We start from the raw sequence: 26,395 nt of genomic DNA, 5'->3' as shown, positions 1-26,395 counted from the left end.
CGGGCTGGTCTGAGCCCGATGGTCTCGGCAGATACAGATGTCTCCTGCATGGCCTCAGGTAGGAAAGCAGCCTGGTTCAAGGGGTTAATCTGAACTCTGTTAGCAGGGGGATTTCACTGAATTGGAACTACAGCAGTTGGTTCTTCTGATGTACACACAAACCGTGCCACTCCCTGAGGAGACTCAACGTTACAAGAAGTCTTTGCCAAATAGTTCTCAACCCCTCGCTATCCCATGCTGAGGTCACTGCTGTAAGCTATTTCAAAGGAATTCCCCAGCTTTTAAAGCCATTTTTTGTTTCTGTTAGCAACTGCCTTTCGCATTATGCAGCCACCATCCCACTTCAGACCCCAGGTGACCAGTGATCTGTAAGAATGTGTGGCCGAGACATCTCCATGTAATTTGTCAACAAGTTCACAAGTAAGGATTTTAAAGGGACACGTTATCCAGGCTGCCTGACTCCTGCCTTAAGAAAACACCTCTTGGCCTCATTGCAAATGCTTTTGTTACATATTCTTGGAGCTTAAATTGTGTTGGAAATAAAGTGGGGGAAAAAAAAGAGAAAAATAAAAAAGATAACTTTGAGCTTCTCAGTGGAAACATCACTGTTTCCTAGATAACAACGGCAGGCAGAGGGAGGCTGGAAGGTCCCGGCAGGCAGGCTGCTGCTGGCTGCCCTTTCCTCGGGGTGGGGTGGCACATGTCCCCTTACTGGCAGCGCTGCTCGGCAGAGCGGGACGAGGCAGCAAATACAGCCACAACCTTTCCTTTGGCTCTTCCCGCAAGCCCTCCCAGAGCAGCTCCGCTTTCCCACGCAGGCAGAGCCGGGGCAAACCGCTCCTGTGCCCGGCAGGGCCCGAGGACATCCCCGAGCCTCCGTGGGCAGCACAGCATCTCGTTCGAAGAGTTTTGTGTCTGACTGGGAGAGTTACGGTGGAAATGCCGGTATCCCCACTGCCTTGTTTTGTGCATAGGTGTGAACAGAAGCTGCTCAATCAGCAGCTTCAAAGTGAGGCTGATTTACAGCCCTCTGGTCCCCCGTGCACCCCTTGGGCTGGAGGAAAGCCCTCTCTTCTTGCAGAAAAACCTCTCTTCGTGGAGGTCTCTTCCTAGGGACAGGCAGGTGACATTTGACGGCGGTTTGGGGGGCCTGGCGGGGGGCTGGTGTTGCCGAGCTGTGCTGTGCTGGGCTCCCTGGGAGCAGCCTCGGGCCAGACGCTGTCGGGGAGGGCAGGAGGCACCCCATGAAGATGCAGCTCTTGTCCCCGCACGCAGCAGAGCCAGTGCTGGGGGATGAACGGGACCTTCTCTACCCCTCCCAGCTGCGGGCTGTGCTGCAGGGTCCACAGCTGGAGCGGGCCAGACCCACCTGCTGCCCTTTTTGACGTCTTTTTTTTCTTTTCCTTTGGGACTTCATAGCCTCGGAGAGAGGGGTGTCTTTACTGGAAGGCGCAGAGAAACGACTTGAAGGAGAGGCTGAGGCAGTGGGTGGCTGGGGAGCCCCGCTGCATTCCTCTGCATGCCGGGTGAGCCCCTCGGAGCGGACAGGAGGAGAACCGCCTGCTTGCCGCCCGCTCCGAAGACTTCCAGCAGGAAATCTCCCAGAGGGGGGATCGGGGGCGGGAGGCGAGCAGGGGGTCAGGCCGAGGGGAGCGGCACCGCTTTTGGCTGCACGTCCCACGGCCGAGGGCGCTGGGACGTGCTCTTGAGCAAGCCCTCCCGAGCAAGCACCCACCCGTGCTCTTGAGCAAGCCCTCCCGCCTCCCCGCGCCGCCGGGAGTGGCCCCGCTCCCCCCGCGCTCCCCGCCCTGCGGGGCCCGCGGCGGAGGCCGAGAGCCCCGGGCTGCACGCCCCGGGCGGGGCCGGCCGGGCGGTGCGCGGCTGCCCGCGGCTGCCCACGGCTGCCCGCTCCGCGCCCGGCTCCCGGCGCCCCGCGGCAGCGATGGGCCCCGGGCGCCGCCGCTCGCTCCCGCTGCTGCTGCTGCTGCTGCCGCTGCTGTCGCTGCCCACGGCGTGGGGTGAGTCCACGGGGAGGGATGGGGGGGGGGAGGCGCGGTGAGCCGTGCGCTCCGCGTGGCTGTGCGCTGCGGGTGCTCCACGCGTGCTCCGCCGTGCTGGGTGCGTGCGTGGGTGGGTGTGCCGGGCTCTCCCGCGGGCCCCGCGTGTGCAGCTGGGCTGCGCCCTGCCCGGGCAGCCAACGAAGGCAGCGGGAGCCCCGCTAAATCCGGGTTTATTTTGCTACAGGTGACTGTGGGCCGTTGCCAAATATAAGCCACGCGGAGCCCCCCGAGAGCGCTAAACATCAGGGAAGCTTCAGTGTCGGCTCCAAAGTAACGTTCAGATGCCTTAGAGGTTACATTAAACGCCCCTTGCTCTCAGATACAGTGCAGTGCCTTGCAAACTCCCAGTGGTCCAACCTCCTGGAGTTCTGCGGTCGTAAGTGCTTCGCCTTCTCTGAAACGAGTTGCTTAGAGTTGCGCCCTGCTTGTGAAAACATTTACTGCTTTAGCAATTGCTGTTTCAAGGGTTTCCTCATCCGAGGTGACACGCGGTCAAGTTGCTGGTCAGAGAATCTCTTACTGCCCCTTCTTCCTAATTCTGCTTAGTCGTTGGGAGCCACGCGCCGGCGCTTGCGCGGCAATAAAAATAGATCGATGGCTTGGGGAAGAGCAAGAAGGAGGGGAAGAACTACAGTGGTGAAGCGCTGGCGCAGCTGCCTGCGGGCCCAAGGGTTAACTAAGGGGGAAGGTTTGGCACTGGGGATTTGCAAACCTCCGCAGTGAGAACTGGCTGCACTTCCCCACCTCAAACCCGTCATCGCCGGTGGAATTGGCAAGGGGGGTGAGCACCGCTGCTTGTGAATGATAGCAAGAGAGCAAATTTTAACATTTAAAATCTTTTTCTGTTGAATAGTCATCTAGGGATATTTTTGATTTACACAAATTACCAGTCACCTTCTTAAAATATTTGTTAAGGTATCCATGTTCTTAGGGAGCCTTGTGCATTATCACTTGGATTTATGTTTATACGTAGTTGAATGCAAAATATCGGTATTTTGGCTGTGTAACTGTACACTTTACTTGTCTCTGTTGTCACTAGGTAGCTGTCCCAGCCCGCCACGTGTGCATTTCGCTACAATATCACAAGATGAAATGCAGAATTTTTATCCTGTTAATGCCACGGTGAAGTATATTTGTCGCCCAGGCTATGCGAATACCACAGACCAGCTCCCCACCAGCACTTGTCTTGACGACTTAGCATGGTCAGAAGTTCCCCAGCTATGTCAGAGTGAGTGTCCCCATGTCATTTCATTTTCTGCACCGTCCTCCCACAGCTGCATATGCAGCGCCGCGTTCCGAGTGCCACGTCTGATCTGTGTTTTCGGGTTGCTTGTTTTTAATGGTGTTTAGCGTGAGATACCATCACATGCCTGGTTTGGCATTGCCATGCTTGTCATGAAAAGTACGTGTGCGGATTTTTTTCCCCGTCCTCATAGTGTCCTAAGGATAATCTTGTTCTTTTGTAGGGAAATCTTGTGGTATTCCACCAAATCCAGAACACGGCAAAATTATTGCAAATGATCATCTGTTCGGTGCAAAAGCAGATGTAGTTTGTAACCGTGGGTGAGTGTGAAGCCAGCTGCCCACTGCATCCCAGTTGCCTGGCCAGAGTCACTGGTGCGCGAGCCGGGACAAGGGGCTCTGCCTGTTGAGTCCTCGGCACCTCTCTGGGGTGACGCTTTCTTGGTTGGTGACAACAAGCTGCGTTGTTGATGTGCCTTTTACCCCTGCAGGTACACGTTACGGGGAGCGTCACCTCTCATCTGGTGTTCCCTAAGGCGAGATAAAGTTGCCTGGAGTGAAATTCCAGCTTGTCAGGGTAAGTGAAGTTGTCCAGCGCTTGACTGGAAATACCAAACGTTCCAACTCAGAAATACCGAATCGTGTGTTGATTTTGCTGATTGAAGTCAGGTGAGTATCTCTGGAAGGGAGACAGCTGCTGTGATGAAAGCAGGGACTAGTCCGTAGCATGGCTGGTGCCTTCTGCATGTGAAGGACTGACACGAATGAGCAACCCAGGGGCCTTGGTGTCCCTGCAGACGGCCGCTGCCCCGTGTACGCAGGACAGCAGGCTGGCAGGCACCTGACAGTCACCGCGTGCCGAGAGGGTGGCCAGTGCTCCCGTTTCAGCCTGATGCGACCGATGCAACGCGAGCCTGCGAGCCAGCGGCCCTTGGCTTTTCTTCTCTTCACATCGTGGCAAAGAGCGTCCCAGGGGTCACCTCCTGAACTCTTTTCTTTTTCTCCCCCAGCTATTTCTTGTCCTCCGCCTCCAGCTATTCCCAATGGGAAGCACAACAGCAACGGTACAGAGGAGTTCGTGTACAACTCGGTCGTGATGTACACGTGTGACCCTGGGCTCCAGCTTGTGGGAAATGAAACTCTTCGCTGTACAACGGAGAACGGCGTCGATGGCGTCTGGAGCGGGTCTCCTCCGGAATGCGGGGGTGAGTGTTGCTGGATAATCGTCCTGTTCTCAAGTAGTTTTTCTTGCTGTGCGGTTAATTAGTCCTAATTCCCTTCTCTCAGAAAGAGAAGGACTCCAGTCTGGACAGGCATTCCCATAGGGTTTGTTTCCAGGGGAGCAGCACCTGCGTACAGCAGTGATGGTTAGCAAGTCTGTGCTTTGCAAGGTGCCAAGCTGTGCTGAAGAACAACGTGAGCACAGTCGTGCACAGTTTTACGTTTTTCCCTTCAAGAGGAACAGGCAGAATTTTAATAAACAATATGTGAAGTGTATCAGTAACTGCAAAGCTGATGGACTTAATCTCAGAATGGATTTATATCTAATGTCCAACAACACCGGGCAATAAAGCCAAGTGGGACAGCAGACCCCTCTATCTGCAAGGCTTGTACTGTCACCAAGAGGTCCCCGTCTGACCCTTCCACAGCTCTCGCTGTCGTAGCCACAGATGCACAGGTCAGAGGCCACCTGCCCGTGCTACGTTTACTCCTCACTGAAGTATTTTATATGTTATGTATAAATGGAGAATTAGCTAAAATATAATTTTGAGTGGTTTTCCTTTCTTTTCTTTCTCTCTATAGTTAGCACTACAGCAGCGACAAACCAAACTGAACCCTTGGAAGAGAAGACAGCAGGGAATCCTTACTGGCTAGGTAAGAGTTCGAGAGGCTTTCTGCCTCAGGGTCATTTTAGTTGCTATATTTGCACCCACGCTGGGCGGCTGTGACTCCACGTGCTGTTGGATTTCTGCTCTCATTGTGCCTTCTTCATTTCTTTTGGTGGGTCCATCTTCCAGTTTCTAAGGGGTTCACACAGGCTTATGCCCTGGTCTAATCCCCTTTTCTCTCTGCTCCCAGCTGGGTGACTCCTCAGCTGACGTGATACGGGGTAGGATTTTTGATGCTTGAATCTCCCTCCATGCAGCCGAGCATCTCAGAAGAAACCACTGACGTTATCTTGGCTGTATTTGGACGTTGCTGAGGGTGGAGGTAGCCTGGAGCTACGGACCTCAGCTCCGTCAATGGAGAGAGGTGGGGTGAGGGACTCAAGAAGAGCATAATGATGTGCGTAGTAGTTAATGACAGAATGTTTTACAGCATTTTGTCTTCTCAGCAGCGTTATGGTTATCTGGGTTTGAATAACATTGTTCTGTGGGCATAGAGTAAGGAACTTCCCTGTTTAGTTATCAGCATTGTTGGCTTCATTTTTTTAACATCAATTTCATTATTTTCTTCTCTAGCAAGCATCCTCATCCCTAGTTGCATTGGTAAGTAGTTTAAAATTGAAAATATACTTTCCTAACCCAAAGTTGTTATTTGCTGTTAAATACCTGGAGTCGGTGTTTTCGGTTTATTCATTCCACTAGCCCTAGTGCCGAGTGTCTCTGGTCAGGATTCAGGGGTTTCTCTGCTGTTGGGTAATGCAGCAGCATTGCAAGCAAGTGGATGGAGTGTCTGTGTCCTAGTATAAAACATTACGTCAATGGAGGCTGCAACGAAAGAAGCCAAAGAAGCCAGTGTAAGAAGCCAGCCCAAACCCGTACGTCCTGTCACTCTTTAATTGGTAGAGTTGCTTTACAAGGCTTTGGCAGACATTGGAAGATAAGAGATTAGTGAAGCCTGGAACATCCTTGTTGCAAAAGAGATCAAGTACTAAAAATGGTGGGTGTGTTTAAAATACAAAAGAAACAGGAGGCTGTCTATAAAAGCAGTAAATAAATGCGGATCACACCCTTAAGTTCAGCACGGCACCAGGCTTAGCAGTGGTTTCTGTGCTGTCTGCAGAGACCCGAGAGGGGGGTTGCAGTACTCTGGCTGAGAGGGAGCCTCTGGGTGGTGACGGGCAGCCCCAGAGCAGAGAATTTTGCTGCTAGTCTTTTACCAAACTGCAGGATTTCACTTAAATTACATACCAAATTTGCTGTTTATTTTTAAAATGTTTTTGCTTCTTTGTTGGTTCCCCCAGTAGGCCTTGGAATTCTAGCTGGGATCATCATGAGATGGAAAGACGATAAAAAAGAGTAAGTGAGCCTAAGCTGCCCCTCCTCAGTCATAACTTTCCCGAAGGATAACTGGGTATTTCCTTTTAAGCTCTGAGTGGCAGTAATTACCTGCAGTATATATTTGCATGGTTAGTACTATCTTTCCATGTTGCTAAGTTGCTTTTCATTCTATGAATTTTCTCCTTTCTGTCTCTTCAGATCTTACAACATGTGTTTACAAAAGCACGAGACGAAGGGAAGGGATCCACCGACGCACCCAAAGATAACGGATGACGAGAAGCAGCCCGTGCTGTGGCATTCCTATTTTTGGTAGGTTTGCTTGTTCATCTGCCCAAAAGCTTGTGCCACTTTTCCAACTATACCCACAGATCTCACGGGTGGTATTTCTAGCTACAAACCTTGCCGTGCCTGACCACCCCGGTACGGCACATCTTTATGCGGTTTTTGATTCTAAAGTGCCAGCGCCTCTGCCTCTGCGACGAACACGCCGCTCACCGAAGAGGTGACGGCTGCTTCACGGGAGGGTTTGGCGTTCGCCGGCTGCTCTCGGGGCTCAGCAGGAGGGATTCCCCCCGTCTTTCTCGTCCGCAGCCACACGACGAGTTGCCACGTGTGTCCCACCTGCAAAGAGCAGCTGCACGCTGCCCTGGCCCCCCGCGCCGAGCCCGCGCGCCGCAGCTGTGCCGCCTGCGAGGACTGGCTGCACGCCCGGCCCGGCACACCGCGCACCTACTCGGTCGCCAGCATCAGCGGCGGGGAGAGCCAAAGCCCAGCAGGCACGAGGTACCGCGGCCGAGTGGGTGCTTGCTCCCGCTCCCCTTGCACGGGTCCATGGAAAGCAACGCAGGGGGAAAGGGGCGCTTCTCGCGGGGGAGAAAGCATCTATGTACGGATAGAGCAGGTTTTGCAGTTTGAATTCCTTTGGTTCCTTTAAGTCCAGTTTTAGCAGCAGAAGGTATTTGCTAGTTAGAAAAAAGTGGTTCTGTGGGCAGTAGCCGTTCTTGGAAAGCCCTGCGTTCAGGTGGATTCAGGCCGTCTTCTCTCTCTCTCTGCATTCAGCTCTCCTGCCAAAGGTGCGGATGTGCTGAGGGGGGACGGCCCAGGAGAAGCTGTTCCAGAGCGGAGCGAGGCAGAGCAGCCCGTGGACCGCGAAAGGTCTGTCTTCCACTTAAAAATACATAGGTGCCACGGTGGGCTTGAATAAAAATCACTTCAGAGTAGAGTAGAAGTGTATTTATGCAATTTGAGGAGAACATAAGGGTATTTGCACCTCCTCGCTTATTCCCACTTCTTTCCTGTCGATACTGTGCTGAGTATTACAGCATTTAATTACCTTTAAAATACTAATCTCTGCTTTTTCCCCCCTAAAACAAAGGCGCTCTGGGCGATTTTTGTGCTTTGCCTTTTCAGCGCTTTTCAAAGGCATTCAGCACGTGCACGCGTTCCTCCTGTTTCCTTACTTGTGTTGCTCTCTGGCAGTCGCGCCGTACGCTGCCGTGCCCGGACGCTCCCCGCAGCGCTCGGCGTGCAGGGCCGAGACAGAGCTGCCCTCTCTGCTCCCCCTCTCTGCTCCTGGGAGAAACGCTGAACTGAAGCATGACTGGGTTTGCAGGTTTGATGAGGTGAGGTTGGGAGCTGGGGGTCTGGCTGTAAGGAGAGCATGGATTTATGAAGCGGCGTGTTTTAGAAGAGACGTAGAAACATCTCGTACCTTTTAGCAAAGGGAGGGAGGTTTGTGACAGAGCTAATCCCAGCTTTTCGTCCTGCTTGGGACGGTTCCTCAGTACCAGGGAAGCTGGCGGTGCCCAGCTCCACGGATGATTTTTGAGTCTCCCTAGAGAGACTCAACGCGCGTCCTCAACGGTGCTTCTCCACAGCAGCCGTCACGTCTGCCCCGTCTGTGAGAGCTGGCTGCGCGCCCACCTCGGCCAGTGCGAAAGCCGTCCCGCAGCGCCCGGGCAGCGGCCGGGGGGACCCCGCCGGCAGGACGAGGGGTGAGTGCGGTGCGGCCGGTGCAGGCGGCTCCTCTCCGCAGCGGGCACCGCGGCGTGCGCCGAGCAGCCTCAAAACGGAGAGTTAACCGCTTGACTTAAAATAAAAAAATGATGGGGGTGCGTAAATGTTGGTTCTGCTTCCCTGGAGCTTGGTATCAGGGTACAAGCGCGGTGCCTGCTCGCAAGCACAGAGAGGTGAAACTGGTGTGAGGTTTATTTGGACAACGCGTGTGCGGTTTCCTTGGGCGTCTCTGAATCGGGTTCTGCTCCTCAGCTGTCCTCGCTTGGCTCGGCCTCGTGCCTTCTTTGGCCTGTGACGGAGCTTTGGTTTTTATGAAGCAGCAAAGAGCCCGAGTGCTGTAAGAGACCCTGCAGCGTGGGCCTTCTGTTCACGCCGCTGCCAAGTGCTTTTTCCACCTCGAGGCATGGTTAGTTTGTTTGGGGCAGAGCAGCGGCGAGGCGAGCGAGGTGATGTTGTACGCTCAGTTTATTTTTTGACATCTGCCCCTGCGAGTCTTGTGCTCTCTCAGGCCCACAAAGCTTCCTTGTCAGAGTCATCCCTGACAGAGGCAAATTCCAATAAATATTTGTTTAAAATAAACATGGTTTGAGGTGTGCGTCCGCCTGCTTTAGCTTTTGCGACTATGAACTTCTTTTCACCGATCATTTATTTCATGCTGTTCCTGCGAGTGCTCGTTCCACTTGCTATTAGCCCTAACCCTGGAGAAGCCTTTTCAGTTCTGCACTCATGAATCCCTCCTCTTTGAGTTTAAAAAGTTAATATCTTCGAAATTGTTAATGAAACTAGCTTTCATGGGTGCCAGAGCCTGTGTGGTGTGGCTTGGCGAGGAGCAGTTGTGACAGTGTGCTTCACCTGCCCCTATCTCCCATAACCCTGCTCCGGTGATAACCACCGGTGACGGTGGTAATGGATGCATCTGCTCCAGATGGCCGCATCCGGCTCAAAGCAGATTCGGGAGACAGATAACACCACAACAGCCCAGAGCTATTGTGCGATGCGCCCACCCAACCACAGTGAAGAAACTAAAATCTGTGTTAGGTGTGCAAATATGACCGTTGAGTCGAGCATCCTACCCCCATAAATAGTGAGCAGCCCAAGAGCCCTGTGAGCTCTCCTGCACGGCAGCGGGCGGCACGCCAGGATCTCCCCTGGAGCAGGGACGCCTCTCCAGGTTACTCCTCGAGGCTGAGACGGTCCTTGCTGCACCAGATCCTCAGTAAGTGACTAGCAGCATGCTAAACTTTGAGATCTTAGCTAAGTGATATAAAGGATGGATTGCACATATACAAGCCTTTAGACATAAGCCGTTGACCAAGTCTGGGACTAGGAGTGGATCCGGCCGCACCTAGGGTCCTCGCTGAGAAGGAGTTTAGAAAGCAAGGGGGTCCTTTCTGAACCTCGTGACTCAACGGGAGCATCTCCCTGACAGTTTTGTCCTGTCCTCTATGCAGTAAGTAAGTGTACCTTGCCATCGAATCTTGTTAAACCACTGTCGCATTTACCATTGAGCCTTGTTAACTCACGGTTTTATATCAATAACGTATATTTTTGCTTCTCTTACGAGTGAAGTGCGTCACTCCATCCGTGACAGCAGTTCCCGACGTGAACCCCTCAGGGCTCACCCTCGGCTCTCTCTCCACAGCCCGCGGGGTCCCGTCTGCCCTCCCTGCGCCGACCAGCTGTACCTCTCCCTTGTCCACAGTGACACGGCGGGCTGCCCCGTGTGTCCCCTGGCCGGGGAGGGGACCCCAGCTCACCTCGTCCCCCGCCGCACCCCCGGCTGCCACGTCTGCCCCGTCTGCACGGCGCCCGCCCACGTGCATCTGTGCCAGCCCTGGCACCAGGCACCCGACGGTAGGGACCTGCGTGGGGGGCACCCGAAACACCCTTCGGGTCACCGTGGCTCGGGGCTAAGGTGCCACAAACCAGGGGCTGCAAAGGTCATTCCTCCCAAAGCCAGGGGCTGCAGCACGCAGCGGCTAACCCTAATGAACTGCTCCTTTCCCTGTTGCAGGATAAATGCCGACGGCTGTAGCATCCTTAGCGGCACGAAGCTGGTTGGAGAGAAGGGAGAGTTGCTACACTAACTCCTGACATGGTCAGGGATGAAGTTCTAAGTGCAATAAGGCAACCTGGCGTCAAGTGTCTGACTTCACAATCAAGAATTTCTTTGTAAAGAAGCAGGAAAATCAAACATACTTCAAATTCAGCTCCGTGTTGGTTCAATGCCTACTTTCTTGTTTGTAACAAAATGAAAAAACTATTTTTGCAGCTCTTAAAGTGAGGCTTTAAAAATTCAGTAACTCTTCTTTCCACTAGGAAAATAATTTCATAGTAATCACCCTCTTTGCACAATCTTGCAAGATCTACTTGTACTTTTTAAACTACTTTTTTACTGAGGTTCCTTTACTAGTGTGCAGGTATGAGTGCGAAAATTGCAATATTTATAGTAAAACTGTTTTGTAAAGAAAAGGAATAGAAGGTAAGCAATACTAATGTCCTGGCTTTTGTTTGTTTGTTTGTTCGTTTTCTAATCAAACCTTCTCATAGAGCACTTTAGATGGTTTTGCAGTGTCATTGTTTGCCGGATGTACTCAGCTGCTCAGATAATTGCCGCTGTTGCGTTGCACTGTTGTCCGTAGCAGCGCGCCTGGCCTTTCCTGGGAACTGTGATGAGGGAGGTGAAGCACCTCTGCTGGAGCAGAGCCCATTTCCACCCTGGGCGGTACCGGGGAAGGTGTGCACTCCTCTCCAGGTATAACCTTCCCTTGGCCGACCCCGAGTATTCCTGCACCGGTCGTATTCTCTACCCAGAAAAACAGGCTGCAGCTCCAGCAAGGAGTTCAGAGGATTAAACTAACCGCTCCCCGCTCGGCGTTCGCTGGCTTGTACTCCTTGTTTTGTTTTGACATGGGGACAAAATTAATGGTCCTAATAATAGGACCAACTAATACAGAACCTGTAAAAATTGCCTTTCCGCTTTATTGGTGTTTGCCAAGAGATGGAATTTGTTGGTGTTCTGGCAAAAGACAGGCAGTGCTACGGGTCGGACAGAAAGGTGCCACGCAGTTATCTGATTCTGCCGTTGGATTTGTTATCAAACTGGGACGCAGCACATTTCCATGGGCTTGTGCTGATGGGTGCAATCCTGCTATTGCTTTGAGGAGAGGGAGAGGCAACGGCCATCTGAGCGCCTGAGCTGCCCCGTGCCCCGGCTGCCGTCCCTCGCTGTCCCCTTTTGATCTTCCCTTCGATCACGGGGCTCGAGGCGGCAGGGGCTGTTCCAGGGGTGCCGAGTGGTACCCCCAGCACGCCCTAAACCTCACCTAGCTGACGCAGAGAGAGAGGTGCAATGAAGAGAAGAGGCAGGCATGGTGCAACACGGTGTGGCAGGAGGAGACGTGCTCTTCAAGGGAGAGCCTGGGGTGGCCTCAGGCTGCCCTTGACTTGAGGACCAAGGGCAGGGCGATGGAGTGGACCAACCGAGGCCAAGCATCCCTCGCAAGGCAGACACTCCCGTGCGTTTACGGCATTGCTTAGGATAACTCATGCAGATTGTGTGCTGGGTTACTCATCTCTTGGGTGAACCCCTCCCATCCCACTGGACGGGGCAGGAGCGCTCAGCCCCACACTGCCGGTGAGGAGCCGGGCAGGAGAGGCCGATGGGGAAATAGGGGAAAGAGACCCGAGCCCAGCGCCAGCCGCCTGCGTTTTGCTGCTTCTTGGTTCTTAAGCGGCATTCCGTACCCAATAAAGAAAGCGGCCGCACCATGGGAGCCTCCGTGGGAGCTGCCGCGCCGGCTGACCACTGCGGGGCCACCGCCCCGCAACCCCGTGGGGCTCGGTGGACCCAAAGTCCCTGTGTTATCCCACGAGAGTGAGGTCGTTTCCCCGGTGTGCGAGACGCCAATATACACCCAGGGCAGAGGTATTTTATTTCATGTCTGTGCAGAGATGGGTGCTAGGTGGCAGCTCCACAAAGCTAGCACAAAGTTTGGTCACGCAGGTACAGTATTTATACAGTCTAGCTATGCATAGGCATAAGTAATTACACAAAGCAGTTTTCCATTGGTCTACATTTCTCTTATTTCAACTTAAAGCTACAGTGCTACTTTAATATTCTGCGCACGCTCAGAGGTGAGGGGTCTCTGCCTGGGCCGGGGTCTCCAGCTCGAGGGCTGTGACTTTGAGTGTTATAATGGGGACAGTTCGCGTGAGGGTGCTTCTTATCACGCTTCTGCTAGTTGGTTCAGATGGTTCCCAAAACGTCTTAGTTAGCTCACATACTTCTCCCGGATGTGCTTTACTCCCAAGGACAGTAATTCTTGTTTAGACGTTCCGCGTTCCAGCCTGAGTCCCCCTTATCAGCTGTAAGTAAGCCCTGGCCTTCCACCAGCTCCTGTTAGGCTACCCTGTTAGGCTACCCTGTTAGGCTACCTCCGGCTCCCTCAACAGCCGGAAAAAAACCCTCCCCGCCCCGCTGCCGTGACGAGAGTCCGGGGATGGCCCGGCCCCCGCTCGGCCCGGAAAAAGCCGCGTCGCCGCGCTCTGCGCTGCGCAGCCCTGCGCGCCCCGCGGAACCGGCAGCGGCAGCAGGAGCGGCAGCGGCAGCGGGAGCGGGGCCGGCAGAGGGAGCGGGGCCGGCAGCAGGAGCGGCAGCAGGACCGGGAGGGGAGCGGCCATGGCGCTGCGCTGGCTCCGCACCGCGCTGCTGGCGCTGCTGGCGCTGCTGGCGCTGCCCGGCGCCTGGGGTGAGCGGGGCCGCGGGGGGCGAGGGGCTGCGTGGGGATGGGGCTCCGCGGGGGTGGGGCCGCGGGGGGCTGGGGCTGGGGCTGCGTGGGGAAGGGCTGGGGCGAGCCCCCCGCCATCTTTCCAGAGTGGCTGGAAAGTGCCCGGCGGAAAAGGACGCGGGGGTGTTGGTCGACAGCCGGCTGACCATGAGCGGGCAGTGTGCCCGGGTGGCCAAAAAAGCCAATGGCATCCTGGCTTGTATCAGCAATAGCGCGGCCAGCAGGAGTAGGGCAGTGACCGTGCCCCTGTACTGGGCACTGGTGAGGCCGCACCTCGAATGCTGTGTTCAGTGTTGGGCCCCTCGCTACAAGAGAGACATTGAGGGGCTGGAGCGAGTCCAGAGAAGGGCAACGGAGCTGGGGAAGGGTCTGGAGCACAAGGCTGATGGGGAGCGGCTGAGGGACCTGGGGTTGTTCTGCCTGGAGAAAAGGAGGCTGAGGGGAGACCTCATCGCTCTCTACAACTGCCTGAAAGGAGGCTGTAGAGAGGTGGGGTCGGTCTCTTCTCCCAGGTCACAAGCCATAGGACCAGAGGAAATGGCCTCAAGTTGCATCAGAGGAGGTTTAGATTGGATATTAGGAAAAATTTCTTTACTGAAAGGGTGGTCAAGTGTTGGAACAGGCTGCCCAGAGAGGTGGTGGAGTCCCTGTCCCTGGAGGACTTCAAAAAATGTGTAGGTGTGGCACTTCAGGACATGGTTTAGTAGGCACGGAGGTGTTGGGTCGATGGTTGGACTAGATGATCTTAGAGGTCTTTTCCAACCTTAATGATTCTATGATTCTGTGATAATCTTCCCCCCAGGTTACTGCGGGCAGCCGCCGAGGTTTGCCTTTGCGGAGCCCCCCACGCCCCTGGAGGAGCCCTACGTCGAGGGGACCAAGCTGAGATACAAGTGCCGCCCGGGGTACAAGCTGGCCACGGGCAAGTCCCCCGTGGTCACCTGCAACAACAACTCCGTCTGGTTGGCGGACCCCGACTTCTGCATCGGTGGGTTCCCCCCTCGCGGGCTCCTGGGATGGGGGCGGGGGGGTGCATCCCCTGCTGCACCCCAGACCCCGCTCACGGTTCAGCACGGCTGAGAAGGACGCTCCCCGGGTTCCTGTTGTTAGCGCAGTTGAGAAGAAGCGCTCGCCCTGCCTGCCTGCCTGCCTGCCTGGGGTTGTCCTTTCCGCTGAGAAACGCTAATCTCTGGGAGATGATCTCTGCCCTTCTTAATTACTTTACCACCTGGTGCTATAGTGCAAATGCTATAATGTATTTGCACAGAAACAAGGTCCAGTGAGGAAGAGGCCATGGGATTCTGCTGTCCCCATGGTAATGGACCTGTCCTGGCCCTGGGGCGGTCAGCGGGTCCCTCCCTGTCCCCTTCTCCGTCGTGCCCTTCCCTACGGACCAAGACCTCTGCCCTGAGTCCACTGGTCTCTTTTATCAGTCTCCTTTCTCAGTAAGCCTATCAACCTTGGCTTGTTTTTTTTGTCCTTAGCTTTATTTGTGCTATTATTTGCTTTTTATTTGTGTTCTAACTTTCATTTTCTGCAAAGTTGATGTGGTCTTGTATGTTTTCTGAAAGTGCTGGTACTTGCTCACGAGGGAAGTTCAATAAATGGTCAATTTGTCTGTAACGACACTGAACAGCACCGTCACCTGCCTTTCACTATCATGCCATAAAATAAGGCTAACGCTGATCACTTGCCCTTCCAGGAAAGCCCTGCGGTCCACCGGACATCATGAATGGCAGGTTTGAGTACACGACCGATCTCCTGTTCGGGGCAACAGTAACCTTCAGCTGTAACGTCGGGTAAGCGTTGGCCCAGGCTTGTCGGAGCTGAGGCTGGGAGACAGCACCCGTGGGAGACTCGGAGGCTTTTAATATCTGGGGGCCGTTTCCTTGGCCAGCACGGCACGGCGAGAGGTGTTTGGAGCGGGGAGCCGTGGGGGTCAGGCTCTCTCCTGCTCTTGCTGTTGATAATCACAACAGATTATCTTCTGGGCATGAGAGCGTGGTCTTTGCAGGTTCCTTTTTGGCTGCTTTGCAAAGAACTTCATTCCTTTCCTGCCAGCGCTCGCTAGTCATTTGGCGTTTGCTGATGTGCGATGGGTCCGGCTGTCCACGTCTTAGCGAAGGGGTGTTGGGAAAAGAGGGCTGCGGGGTCCTGGGGATGCCGGGAGCGGGGCGAGAGGGAAAGGGAGCGGTGAAGGTAGGTCAGTGACACCTGGCTCTGCTCAGAAAATAAGCTGCTGTTTGGATCTAGCACTGCACAGCACGGGGCTGAACAGACTCGGGGTGGGGATGCCGTCTTGCTCGCGCTCCTGTGAGCCTGTATCCAGCTGCTGCAAGTATTGCATTTCCTGTAGCTGCGTCATAGATTGCATTTCTTTAGGTATTGAGAAAATTGTATTTTAGAGGAGGGCGAGCTGTTTTTCTTTTCTTTTCTTAGGTACCGATTAGTTGGCAAGTCGACTGCGCAATGTGTGCTTCAAGGCAGTGAAGTTGATTGGGATAACATTCCACACTGTGCCAGTAAGCGGATCTTAAATGTGTTGTGTGCATCTCTTCCTCAAAGCTGTTACGGTATCTCTGGTAGTTTGGGGAACGGCAGGTGGATACTCTCTTCTTGGCACCGAATGCAAATTACATTAGCCTGTCCTGAGACTGACTCCTTGCCTCTTCCCCAACCAAGCACTCTCGGTGGAGCTGGGAATGCAAATGAAGTCCTAAGAGGATCTGTGGATGTTGGCAGCAGCTCTGCAGTCAGATCCATGAGAAAAGCAGCTCCCGAGGCTGTTTGTTGGTATTGCCCAGCCCAGGCACGCGGCAAGCTTTCTGCCAGGCTGGTGCGGACGCTGCATCGCTCGTGTTGTGTTTCCGTCGGGCGACTGGTGCTGAATTGTTTATCGAGGACCGCGCTTGACCAGGACTGGGATGCCTTGGACATGACTGCGCATCCCAGATGTCAATTTTCAAAGGGGAAAGAAATGCTAAGAGTTTTGTTGGTGCTCTTTGGGCTTTTTTAGCATCCCGTGGGATGGGCCTGACCATCAGCTGCTGAGAGTTAGGATGGTTTGCTGCTGTAATAGGTATTCTGGCCTCGTCCTCGTTAGCACAGCGAAGGTAGGAAGTGGTGTCACCGGTAGGTGGGGGTCCCAAACCGCTTGGTGAGACAGACCAGGTTTATTGCCTCCAGAAGGCCTCTTCTGTAGGGTCTCCTCTTGGACAACAGATGCTGGTTGGCCATTTTACCATTTATCCATTTAAGAGAGCCCTGGAAAATGTTCCGAATTTATAAGGCGCATTCAAGACTTTAGGTTGAGATGATTGCTTTAAGGCTGCTTCCCTGTGTTTTCTTTGGGTTTTATTATTTTTGTTTGTTTGGGTTGTGGTTTTTGTGGTTTGGTTTTTTTTTTTGGTAGCTAGACCTCCATTTCATATTCGATGGAAATGTTCTTGCATTTTCTTGCTGTTGCTTTCCGACGCAGTTATTGCCTGTTTACCACCTCCTGTGATCGAGAATGGACAGGTCATGAATGGGGATAGAGACTTCATCTTTGGCACGGCTGTAACTTACAGCTGTAACAAAGGTTTTACTCTTATTGGAGATGCCATGATTGACTGTACGACGCATGATAACCTCAATGGAATATGGAGTGGTCCAGCCCCTCACTGCAAAGGTAAATGTTTTCTTTCTCTCCTTATTCTTTTACTTTGTTTCTCATCCCTCTCCTGATCTGTACTTTCCTGATGGGCTGCCAAACACGAGGAGGTCGATTTGAGTCTAAAATGATTCCCAGAAAGCTTAATGCAGTGATCTCCCAAGTTGCAGTCAGAGGCAGGGCTTGGTTTAACGGATTATTCAGCCCACAGAAAGCTTCCCTCTCCCTGCCCATGCCCAGGGCTTCCTGCAAATGAAAAATGAAGCTCTCACTTGTGCAGTTTCTTAATGACGTCTCTGTTCAGGGAGTACTCATACCCCACTGGGGACCTGCCTCTCTCAGAGTGAAAGGACGGCAGTTCTCTTAGTAAGCTTCTCGTGTAACGCCTCTGGTGTCACTGCAGGGCTTTTCCTTATTGTAATAAATATTCTTCTTATCTTCACTTCCAGTGGTCAAATGTGAAAATCCAGAAGTGAAAAATGGGAAAAGGTTATCTGGCTTTGGCACTGACCACAGGTATAAAGATACAGTGACCTTTGAGTGTAATCCTGGCTATTTAATGAATGGTAGTAGCACAGTTACCTGTGAAGCAGACAGTATGTGGAAGCCACCTCTGCCAACATGTGACCGAAGTGAGTACAAACAAATTTATTTCCTTGAGCAGTGGCACTGAAGTAGGTCTAAGAGCTGCTGAGCAGATCAGCTTCCGAACCTTGTGCGCTTGTAGCCATGCCCTTGCAGAGCATTCTGGCTTGGGTCCTCGGCGGGGCAGCCCAGGCCAGTTCTATATTTAGACCTGAAGCTATTTATTTGTGAACTGCAAATGATCCAAAAGTGCACTGAAAGAAGAGACAAAACTGCCTTCTGCACCTGACAGGCTTGCTTCACCAGCTTCCAGACCTGTTGGGGATGTTTGGCTTCTGAGCTCAGCTGGTCCTGCAGGTTGGGTTGGTGGTCAGTGAAGGAGCAGCTTTGATGCAGAGATGCTACCCAATCTCTGTCTTTTCTCTGGTTAAGCAAACTGTGATATGTGCTGCTGTTTGCTACATGGGTTGGATGTAAAGTGTATCCCAGTCACTGACATTCAGACAGGTTAAAAATGTTGTGCGCTCCAAAACATGCGGTTTGCTGTTGTTATCGCAGACCCTTGGGGTACTCTGCTGTAGCTAACCTTGCTTTTGTCTCCAATTGTTAGTCTTCTGCAGTCCTGCCCCACACTTCCCTTTTGCTGAGACTGAAGGGTTTGCGCTTGACAAATTTCCTGCCGGAACTCAGCTGAGGTATCGGTGTAAACCGGGTTATGCTGCAGCAGATGGAAAGTCCTCTGTTGTCACTTGTCTGAGTGATGCAACTTGGTCTGCAGACCCAGACTTCTGTATACGTGAGTGTCTCTGTTCCTCTCCTGTCTTGACTGACTGTGCAAGTGATCTGTACATGCTTGAGATGTTACTCTGAAATTTGGGTCATGCCCGTCTCTGGGTTTGCAGTAATTCCCGTGCTGCTTTCTTTTCCTCTAGGGCGGCAATGTACTCGCCCCACGATAGAGAACGGGGATGTGATTCCAGAGAATTTCCTGTTTGAGGCAGTTGTGACATTCAGCTGTCATCCTGGGTGAGTGGATCACTGCTTAAAAGGGATGGACTCGGGGGTCAGAAGACAGCGATCACAGGCAGTAACATCCACGCCCCCGCCCCCCCCCCCCCCCCCGGTTTCCCGGTGCAAGTCTCCAGTGAAACCATACAATATGTCTTCAGTGAAATGAGCATGTGGCAACATGTTTGTGCTTGGTAATGCAGTGAACTGCTTCAGTTTGGCTCTTATTAGTGCCCTTATTTAGTGGCTTTGATGTGGCCAGATCCCATTTCATAGCAGGGACAACTTCTGGTTAATAACATGCCTGCCTGCAGTGGTGGGGAGGCGGGGGAAGAACCCTTTCTGGGTTGTCTTCTGGAAAGTACTAAACTTCTCTTTCTTTAGGTATGAATTAAAGGGGTCATCTTCTGCGATATGTGTGGTATCAAGAAATGGAGTTGATTGGGATACAGCATTTCCACGCTGTGAAATTAAGAGGGGTAAGAGGGAGAAACTCTGCACAGATAATATCTGGGATTGTGCTGGTGTAGCTGCCTTGCTGGTGGGCCTGGGCTGCTCTTACTTGCGCTTCTTAATTTAATCAACTGTATAATTCATGATTTCAATACTAACTCATGCTGTGAGGCCTTAGGTGCCTCCTGGGCCTGTCGGCACCGGAACCGGCCATGGCGCTGCGTGGGCTCTGCACTGCGCTGCTGGCGCTGCCCGGCGCCTGGAGTGAGCGGGGCCATGGGGGGCGAGGGGCTGCATGGGGATGGGGCTCCGCGGGGGTGGGGCCACATGGGAAAGGGGGCCTGGGCGGCATGGGGCTGGGGCTGCGGCTGCGAGGGGAAGGGCTAAGGCGAGCCCCCCGCCATCATCCTCTTCCCAGGTTACTGCGGGCAGCCGCCGAGGTTTGCCTTTGCGGAGCCCCCCACGCCCCTGGAGGAGCCCTACGTCGAGGGGACCAAGCTGAGATACAAGTGCCGCCCGGGGTACAAGCTGGCCGGGGGCAAGTCCCCCGTGGTCACCTGCGACAACAACTCCGTCTGGTCGGCGGACCCCGACTTCTGCATCGGTGGGTTCCCCCCTCGCGGGCTCCTGGGATGGGGGCGGGGGGGTGCATCCCCTGCTGCACCCCAGACCCCGCTCACGGTTCAGCACGGCTGAGAAGGACGCTCCCCGGGTTCCTGTTGTTAGCGCAGTTGAGAAGAAGCGCTCGCCCTGCCTGCCTGCCTGGGGTTGTCCTTTCCGCTGAGAAACGCTAATCTCTGGGAGATGATCTCTGCCCTTCTTAATTACTTTACCACCTGGTGCTATAGTGCAAATGCTATAATGTATTTGCACAGAAACAAGGTCCAGTGTGGAAAAGGCCATGGGATTCTGCTGTCCCCATGGTAATGGACCTGTCCTGGCCCTGGGGCGGTCAGCGGGTCCCTCCCTGTCCCCTTCTCCGTCGTGCCCTTCCCTACGGACCAAGACCTCTGCCCTGAGTCCACTGGTCTCTTTTATCAGTCTCCTTTCTCAGTAAGCCTATCAACCTTGGCTTGTTTTATTTGTCCTTAGCTTTATTTGTGCTATTATTTGCTTTTTGTTTGTGTTCTAACTTTCATTTTCTGCAAAGTTGATGTGGTCTTGTATGTTTTCTGAAAGTGCTGGTACTTGCTCACGAGGGAAGTTCAATAAATGGTCAATTTGTCTGTAACGACACTGAACAGCACCGTCACCTGCCTTTCACTATCATGCCATAAAATAAGGCTAACGCTGATCACTTGCCCTTCCAGGAAAGCCCTGCGGTCCACCGGACATCATGAATGGCAGGTTTGAGTACACGACCGATCTCCTGTTCGGGGCAACAGTAACCTTCAGCTGTAACGTCGGGTAAGCGTTGGCCCAGGCTTGTCGGAGCTGAGGCTGGGAGACAGCACCCGTGGGAGACTCGGAGGCTTTTAATATCTGGGGGCCGTTTCCTTGGCCAGCACGGCACGGCGAGAGGTGTTTGGAGCGGGGAGCCGTGGGGGTCAGGCTCTCTCCTGCTCTTGCTGTTGATAATCACAACAGATTATCTTCTGGGCATGAGAGCGTGGTCTTTGCAGGTTCCTTTTTGGCTGCTTTGCAAAGAACTTCATTCCTTTCCTGCCAGCGCTCGCTAGTCATTTGGCGTTTGCTGATGTGCGATGGGTCCGGCTGTCCACGTCTTAGCGAAGGGGTGTTGGGAAAAGAGGGCTGCGGGGTCCTGGGGATGCCGGGAGCGGGGCGAGAGGGAAAGGGAGCGGTGAAGGTAGGTCAGTGACACCTGGCTCTGCTCAGAAAATAAGCTGCTGTTTGGATCTAGCACTGCACAGCACGGGGCTGAACAGACTCGGGGTGGGGATGCCGTCTTGCTCGCGCTCCTGTGAGCCTGTATCCAGCTGCTGCAAGTATTGCATTTCCTCTAGCTGCGTCATAGATTGCATTTCTTTAGGTATTGAGAAAATTGTATTTTAGAGGAGGGCGAGCTGTTTTTCTTTTCTTTTCTTAGGTACCGATTAGTTGGCAAGTCGACTGCGCAATGTGTGCTTCAAGGCAGTGAAGTTGATTGGGATAACATTCCACACTGTGCCAGTAAGCGGATCTTAAATGTGTTGTGTGCATCTCTTCCTCAAAGCTGTTACGGTATCTCTGGTAGTTTGGGGAACGGCAGGTGGATACTCTCTTCTTGGCACCGAATGCAAATTACATTAGCCTGTCCTGAGACTGACTCCTTGCCTCTTCCCCAACCAAGCACTCTCGGTGGAGCTGGGAATGCAAATGAAGTCCTAAGAGGATCTGTGGATGTTGGCAGCAGCTCTGCAGTCAGATCCATGAGAAAAGCAGCTCCCGAGGCTGTTTGTTGGTATTGCCCAGCCCAGGCACGCGGCAAGCTTTCTGCCAGCCTGGTGCGGACGCTGCATCGCTCGTGTTGTGTTTCCGTCGGGCGACTGGTGCTGAATTGTTTATCGAGGACCGCGCTTGACCAGGACTGGGATGCCTTGGACATGACTGCGCATCCCAGATGTCAATTTTCAAAGGGGAAAGAAATGCTAAGAGTTTTGTTGGTGCTCTTTGGGCTTTTTTAGCATCCCGTGGGATGGGCCTGACCATCAGCTGCTGAGAGTTAGGATGGTTTGCTGCTGTAATAGGTATTCTGGCCTCGTCCTCGTTAGCACAGCGAAGGTAGGAAGTGGTGTCACCGGTAGGTGGGGGTCCCAAACCGCTTGGTGAGACAGACCAGGTTTATTGCCTCCAGAAGGCCTCTTCTGTAGGGTCTCCTCTTGGACAACAGATGCTGGTTGGCCATTTTACCATTTATCCATTTAAGAGAGCCCTGGAAAATGTTCCAAATTTATAAGGCGCATTCAAGACTTTAGGTTGAGATGATTGCTTTAAGGCTGCTTCCCTGTGTTTTCTTTGGGTTTTATTATTTTTGTTTGTTTGGGTTGTGGTTTTTGTGGTTTGGTTTTTTTTTTTGGTAGCTAGACCTCCATTTCATATTCGATGGAAATGTTCTTGCATTTTCTTGCTGTTGCTTTCCGACGCAGTTATTGCCTGTTTACCACCTCCTGTGATCGAGAATGGACAGGTCATGAATGGGGATAGAGACTTCATCTTTGGCACGGCTGTAACTTACAGCTGTAACAAAGGTTTTACTCTTATTGGAGATGCCGTGATTCACTGTACGACGCATGATAACCTCAATGGAATATGGAGTCGTTCAGCCCCTGACTGCAAAAGTAAATGTTTTCTTTCTCTCCTTATTCTTTTACTTTGTTTCTCATCCCTCTCCTCATCTGTACTTTCCTGATGGGCTGCCAAACATTCTGTTCTGGCAAAAGACAGGCAGTGCTACGGGTCGGACAGAAAGGTGCCACGCAGTTATCTGATTCTGCCGTTGGATTTGTTATCAAACTGGGACGCAGCACATTTCCATGGGCTTGTGCTGACGGGTGCAATCCTGCTATTGCTTTGAGGAGAGGGAGAGGCAACGGCCATCTGAGCGCCTGAGCTGCCCCGTGCCCCGGCTGCCGTCCCTCGCTGTCCCCTTTTGATCTTCCCTTCGATCACGGGGCTCGAGGCGGCAGGGGCTGTTCCAGGGGTGCCGAGTGGTACCCCCAGCACGCCCTAAACCTCACCTAGCTGACGCAGAGAGAGAGGTGCAATGAAGAGAAGAGGCAGGCATGGTGCAACACGGTGTGGCAGGAGGAGACGTGCTCTTCAAGGGAGAGCCTGGGGTGGCCTTAGGCTGCCCTTGACTTGAGGACCAAGGGCAGGGCGATGGAGTGGACCAACCGAGGCCGAGCATCCCTCGCAAGGCAGACACTCCCGTGCGTTTACGGCATTGCTTAGGATAACTCATGCAGATTGTGTGCTGGGTTACTCATCTCTTGGGTGAACCCCTCCTATCAGAATGAGTGAATTCAGAACTCACCACACATTTCTGAACGTTTTCAATCTGGAAATGGAGTTGATTGGGATACAGCATCTCCATACTGTGAAAGTAAGAGGGAGAAACTCTGCACAGATAATATCTGGGATTGTGCTGGTGTAGCTGCCTTGCTGGTGGGCTTGGGCTGCTCTTACTTGCGCTTCTTAATTCAATCAACTGTAAAAATCATTATTTTAATACGAACTCATGCTGTGAGGCCTTAGGTGCAATATCCTCATAGCAAGCCTACTCCTGAATGCAGAGGTGACTATCTCCTCTGTCTGTCTTGCTGCCTCCTCTGTCTTCAAAATACCTATTTCATCCTTCCTCTGTGAATCCTCAAATCGGTAATTCTGCTAAGGAGTAAGGCTTCAATGCTTCCTGAAACAGCTTCAGTTTAAATCTAGAGCCAAAAGAGCGTGACTAGGTTGCGCATGGACCCGCAGGCTAGTAGAAATGTATTCTGGTAAATACATCTGTGTTTTAACAGATAAACATCTGTGGAGTTGGGCTGTGCAGGGACCCTGTTCTGTGTGTTCCTTGGATTGTCTTCCATGTGCATTGGTTCTGATTTGAGATCCTGCATGTTGTGTAGTTTGATGAATTACTGTGCTGGATGGGTGCTGAGTTTCATGTTTTGGCTTGCTTCCTTTCCAGGTGGAGCGAACATGATCATTGTTGGTAAGTAATACATATTCCTGAACCCCTGTACCGTGCTCTTGCCTATCTTTGTTACTGTCTGCTGTGTGTTGTGCTTGAAATAAGCTTAAAAGCGTTCCACTGGAGTCTGCTGTCAGATTTATATTGTTGTTGCTTTAAGATCATGCTGTGAAAAGTGGGGGGAAGGTAAAGGGGACCAGGGAGGGGAAAGATAGTTGAGTATGTTTGGAGTGAAGGCTGAAGCTTCTTATTTGTCTCCTGTAGGAATCTTCCCCCTCCTCCTGGCAATGCTGGTTATGAACATCTAGATTAGGGAACGGGCACAGCAGGGAGGCACCTGTAGACATGTTGGACTTGATTATGCTGATCCCAGTGCTCTGCTTTTCCTTCCTGTGAAATTGGCCTTGAATCTGCAATCAACCAACCAACCTGGGATGATGAAGCCCAGATGCTCCCTGCCACTGCCCACGAAGCACTCACACTTTGGCCGCAGCTGCAGCAGCTGAGCGTTGCGTTGGACGCAGCAGCTTGTGCACGGGACTGGGATGAGATGGGCGGCTCTCGGCCACCCAGCTGAGAACGCTGCTTAGAAATGAAGTGCAGTTATCTCCACGTTAAGTTGCAATGATGCCAAAGATCTTCGCGCTGCAATAGAATAGGCTCAAGAAAATTGTGCACTTTGGGTACCTCCACATGTGCAGTTTTTCAGCCCCACTAAGGTCATGTTGTGCCTGGTCCTGATCAGGATTCAGGGGTTTCTTAAGTGTCCTGAGGTGGAAAGTGCTGCTGCTGCCAAGCAGATTAACGGTGAATGTCTTCATGTGAGTGATACAGACTTGAAAAAATTAAGTTTGGTACAAAGAGGATGCATAAGTTGAGTATTATCTGTGGGTACTGAAAGCATTGAAAGCGTTCATATAAAAGTGCAGTTGAAGGTGTTACTTCAAGGCAAGTCTGAATCATTGTGCAAATAGCAATCCTTGCAGACCAGTAATTTTACTGGAGAGAAAAAAATTTAAATGCCTTAATACAAAGAGCTACTAGTCTGACTCTTCCTGTATGTACTAAAATTAGTATTATTCAGCTGAAAGTCTTCAGTCCTGGCACTGTCTTTGTATCACATGAAGGCTTTTCTGTGAATACCTTGCGGAAATAGCCTTCCTGTCTCTGGAGTGACTCAACGCTTCTCTCGAAGCGGTGAAGCTTTCGGTGGGCTGAAAGCCCCGGGGGGAACCCAGTTGGGTGGGTGCTCGGGGGCAGCGGAGCTCATCTGCAGTCAGGTGGTGTCCGGGCCGAATGCAGAACTTGCAGGTGTCTTGGCAGATGCCACCAAACATCAGAAAGTTGCTGTGTGTGAACCTTTTCACTTTCTGCTCAAATGCCACCTGCCTGGGGCGACTCTGATGGCAGGAACTGCTGTCTGAATTGGCACTGAAAAGGCTTTTTGGCTGTTTGGCCCACATTGTGGTGTTGGTGTCCTTTCCTGGTTTTAACTGAGCCTCGCTAAATGACCATTTAATAAGCTAAAGAGGTATGTAGCATCTTGTAAAATGGAGTAAAGATTTGAAGGCTTCCTGGGAATCCTATTTATAAGGGAAACAAAACCGACAGGATTTAAACTTGTATTCAGCTATTGCCTAAAGCCAGCTTGCGACGCTAGGACTTCTAGCTGCTGGTACAGCAAGATTTTGAGGTTCAGGGTTTTGTCTGATGCAGAGGTAAATGACCCATCTGTGAGCTTCTCATGATGCGCAGTTGGGAACGGGAAGTATTCGCAATGTCTACTACATGGTTTTTATTTCTGTATTTTCAGCAGTGCTTTCCTGTTAACAGGAACATGCATCTGATTAGAGGGAAAAACACAAATAGCCATTTCCATCAATGCGTTAGTCTTGTTCCAAATAGACCCACAAAGTTCTCCCTTCCCCTCAGAGCACTATCCTGCTCAACTGTCACTGGGGCACCATGAGATACTGTTTTCAGAAGCCAGTCTTGCAGAACAAGCACTTGCACGTTGTTGGTTATTTTTATGTATCTCTTACCATAAGCCCTGTGAGCGACTAGATAAACAGAGCGCAAATGTAAAGCCTTGTAGCTTAGTGTTGTGCTCTGTTCTGTTATTTTAATCCCAACACAATTCTGCCTACTGCATAGCCCAGAGTGGTTTTTCTAAATGATTTAACACCTGATTTAGGGATCAGCTTGAAATGATCGCCCTGCAAACAAATGGAAGGAACCGTGAATGCTGGGACATAGTTTATGGGTGCGGTCACCAAAATTTCCCATTGAAGACGGTTTATCTACTGTGTTTGTAACTGAGTTGTACATGATTTTACTTCATAATCTGAGTGTAATCAATCAAGGGCAATACGGAAGTATAAATGTTGGATATGTAAATATTGGAAGCTCTCTGTCAATAAAAGGGATAAAAAGACTTGAGTAACGTAGGTCTTGCCGCCTGTTTGTGGTTCAGAAAGCATCCTCCGCTATGTGAGGTGGGGAGCCGGAGGTTGCTGCGGCTGCTCCTACATCAGAAAGTCCTGTCTGTGGATTTTTATTCTTCCAGCCAACAGCAAGGGATGACGCCAGCTTGCATGAGGCTTAGAGCAGCCAGGGTCGGGTCGGGTCAGGTCAGGAGGATCTGGGTGCACAGCTGCAGGGTGTTATGCGGGGCTGGGCTGCACCCTGCACCTCCCAGCCTGAACACCCATGGCCCTGAGGGACAGACGTGTCCC

At 52.4% G+C, this 26,395-nt stretch overlaps 3 protein-coding genes across 6 annotated transcripts; all 3 read left to right on the top strand.

The window, feature by feature from the left end:
- The first annotated feature begins 1,766 nt into the window (after positions 1–1,766).
- Positions 1,767–5,835, top strand: CD55 (CD55 molecule (Cromer blood group)). The gene is made up of 8 exons (XM_075521919.1): positions 1,767–2,018; positions 2,245–2,436; positions 3,100–3,288; positions 3,527–3,623; positions 3,794–3,879; positions 4,313–4,507; positions 5,106–5,177; positions 5,765–5,835. Exons 1-8 carry the CDS (start codon positions 1,943–1,945, stop codon positions 5,797–5,799), a joined length of 942 nt encoding a protein of 313 aa, XP_075378034.1. The 5' UTR covers positions 1,767–1,942; the 3' UTR covers positions 5,800–5,835.
- Positions 5,836–6,404: 569 nt separating this feature from the next.
- Positions 6,405–11,039, top strand: LOC142419203 (uncharacterized). 3 transcript variants are annotated; one of them, XM_075521917.1, is made up of 7 exons: positions 6,405–6,544; positions 6,725–6,835; positions 7,118–7,309; positions 7,586–7,681; positions 8,407–8,520; positions 10,185–10,396; positions 10,557–11,039. In XM_075521917.1, the coding sequence occupies exons 1-7, from the start codon at positions 6,519–6,521 to the stop codon at positions 10,559–10,561; spliced, it is 756 nt and encodes a 251-aa protein (XP_075378032.1). In that variant the 5' UTR covers positions 6,405–6,518; the 3' UTR covers positions 10,562–11,039. The 3 variants fall into 3 exon arrangements, with proteins under 3 accessions (XP_075378032.1, XP_075378031.1, XP_075378033.1); XM_075521916.1 differs by having other exon boundaries at positions 8,404–8,520; XM_075521918.1 differs by lacking the exon at positions 8,407–8,520.
- A 2,043-nt stretch (positions 11,040–13,082) lies between these two features.
- On the top strand, positions 13,083–26,104 carry LOC142419202 (complement component receptor 1-like protein). Of its 2 annotated transcripts, XM_075521914.1 has the most exons (15): positions 13,084–13,293; positions 14,135–14,320; positions 15,035–15,131; positions 15,772–15,854; positions 16,811–17,002; positions 17,434–17,616; positions 18,180–18,365; positions 18,502–18,595; positions 18,962–19,056; positions 19,449–19,634; positions 20,341–20,437; positions 21,078–21,160; positions 22,117–22,308; positions 23,658–23,681; positions 23,925–26,104. In XM_075521914.1, the coding sequence occupies exons 1-15, from the start codon at positions 13,224–13,226 to the stop codon at positions 23,966–23,968; spliced, it is 1,812 nt and encodes a 603-aa protein (XP_075378029.1). In that variant the 5' UTR covers positions 13,084–13,223; the 3' UTR covers positions 23,969–26,104. The 2 variants fall into 2 exon arrangements, with proteins under 2 accessions (XP_075378030.1, XP_075378029.1); XM_075521915.1 differs by lacking the exon at positions 19,449–19,634 and having other exon boundaries at positions 13,083–13,293.
- The last annotated feature ends 291 nt before the right edge of the window (positions 26,105–26,395 follow it).

Source organism: Mycteria americana, chromosome 20 (genome assembly GCF_035582795.1).
Source record: "Mycteria americana isolate JAX WOST 10 ecotype Jacksonville Zoo and Gardens chromosome 20, USCA_MyAme_1.0, whole genome shotgun sequence".
NCBI classification, from domain to species: Eukaryota; Metazoa; Chordata; class Aves; order Ciconiiformes; family Ciconiidae; genus Mycteria; species Mycteria americana.
Note: the sequence above shows the minus strand (reverse complement) of the source record. Positions and strands in the feature narration are given on the sequence as shown.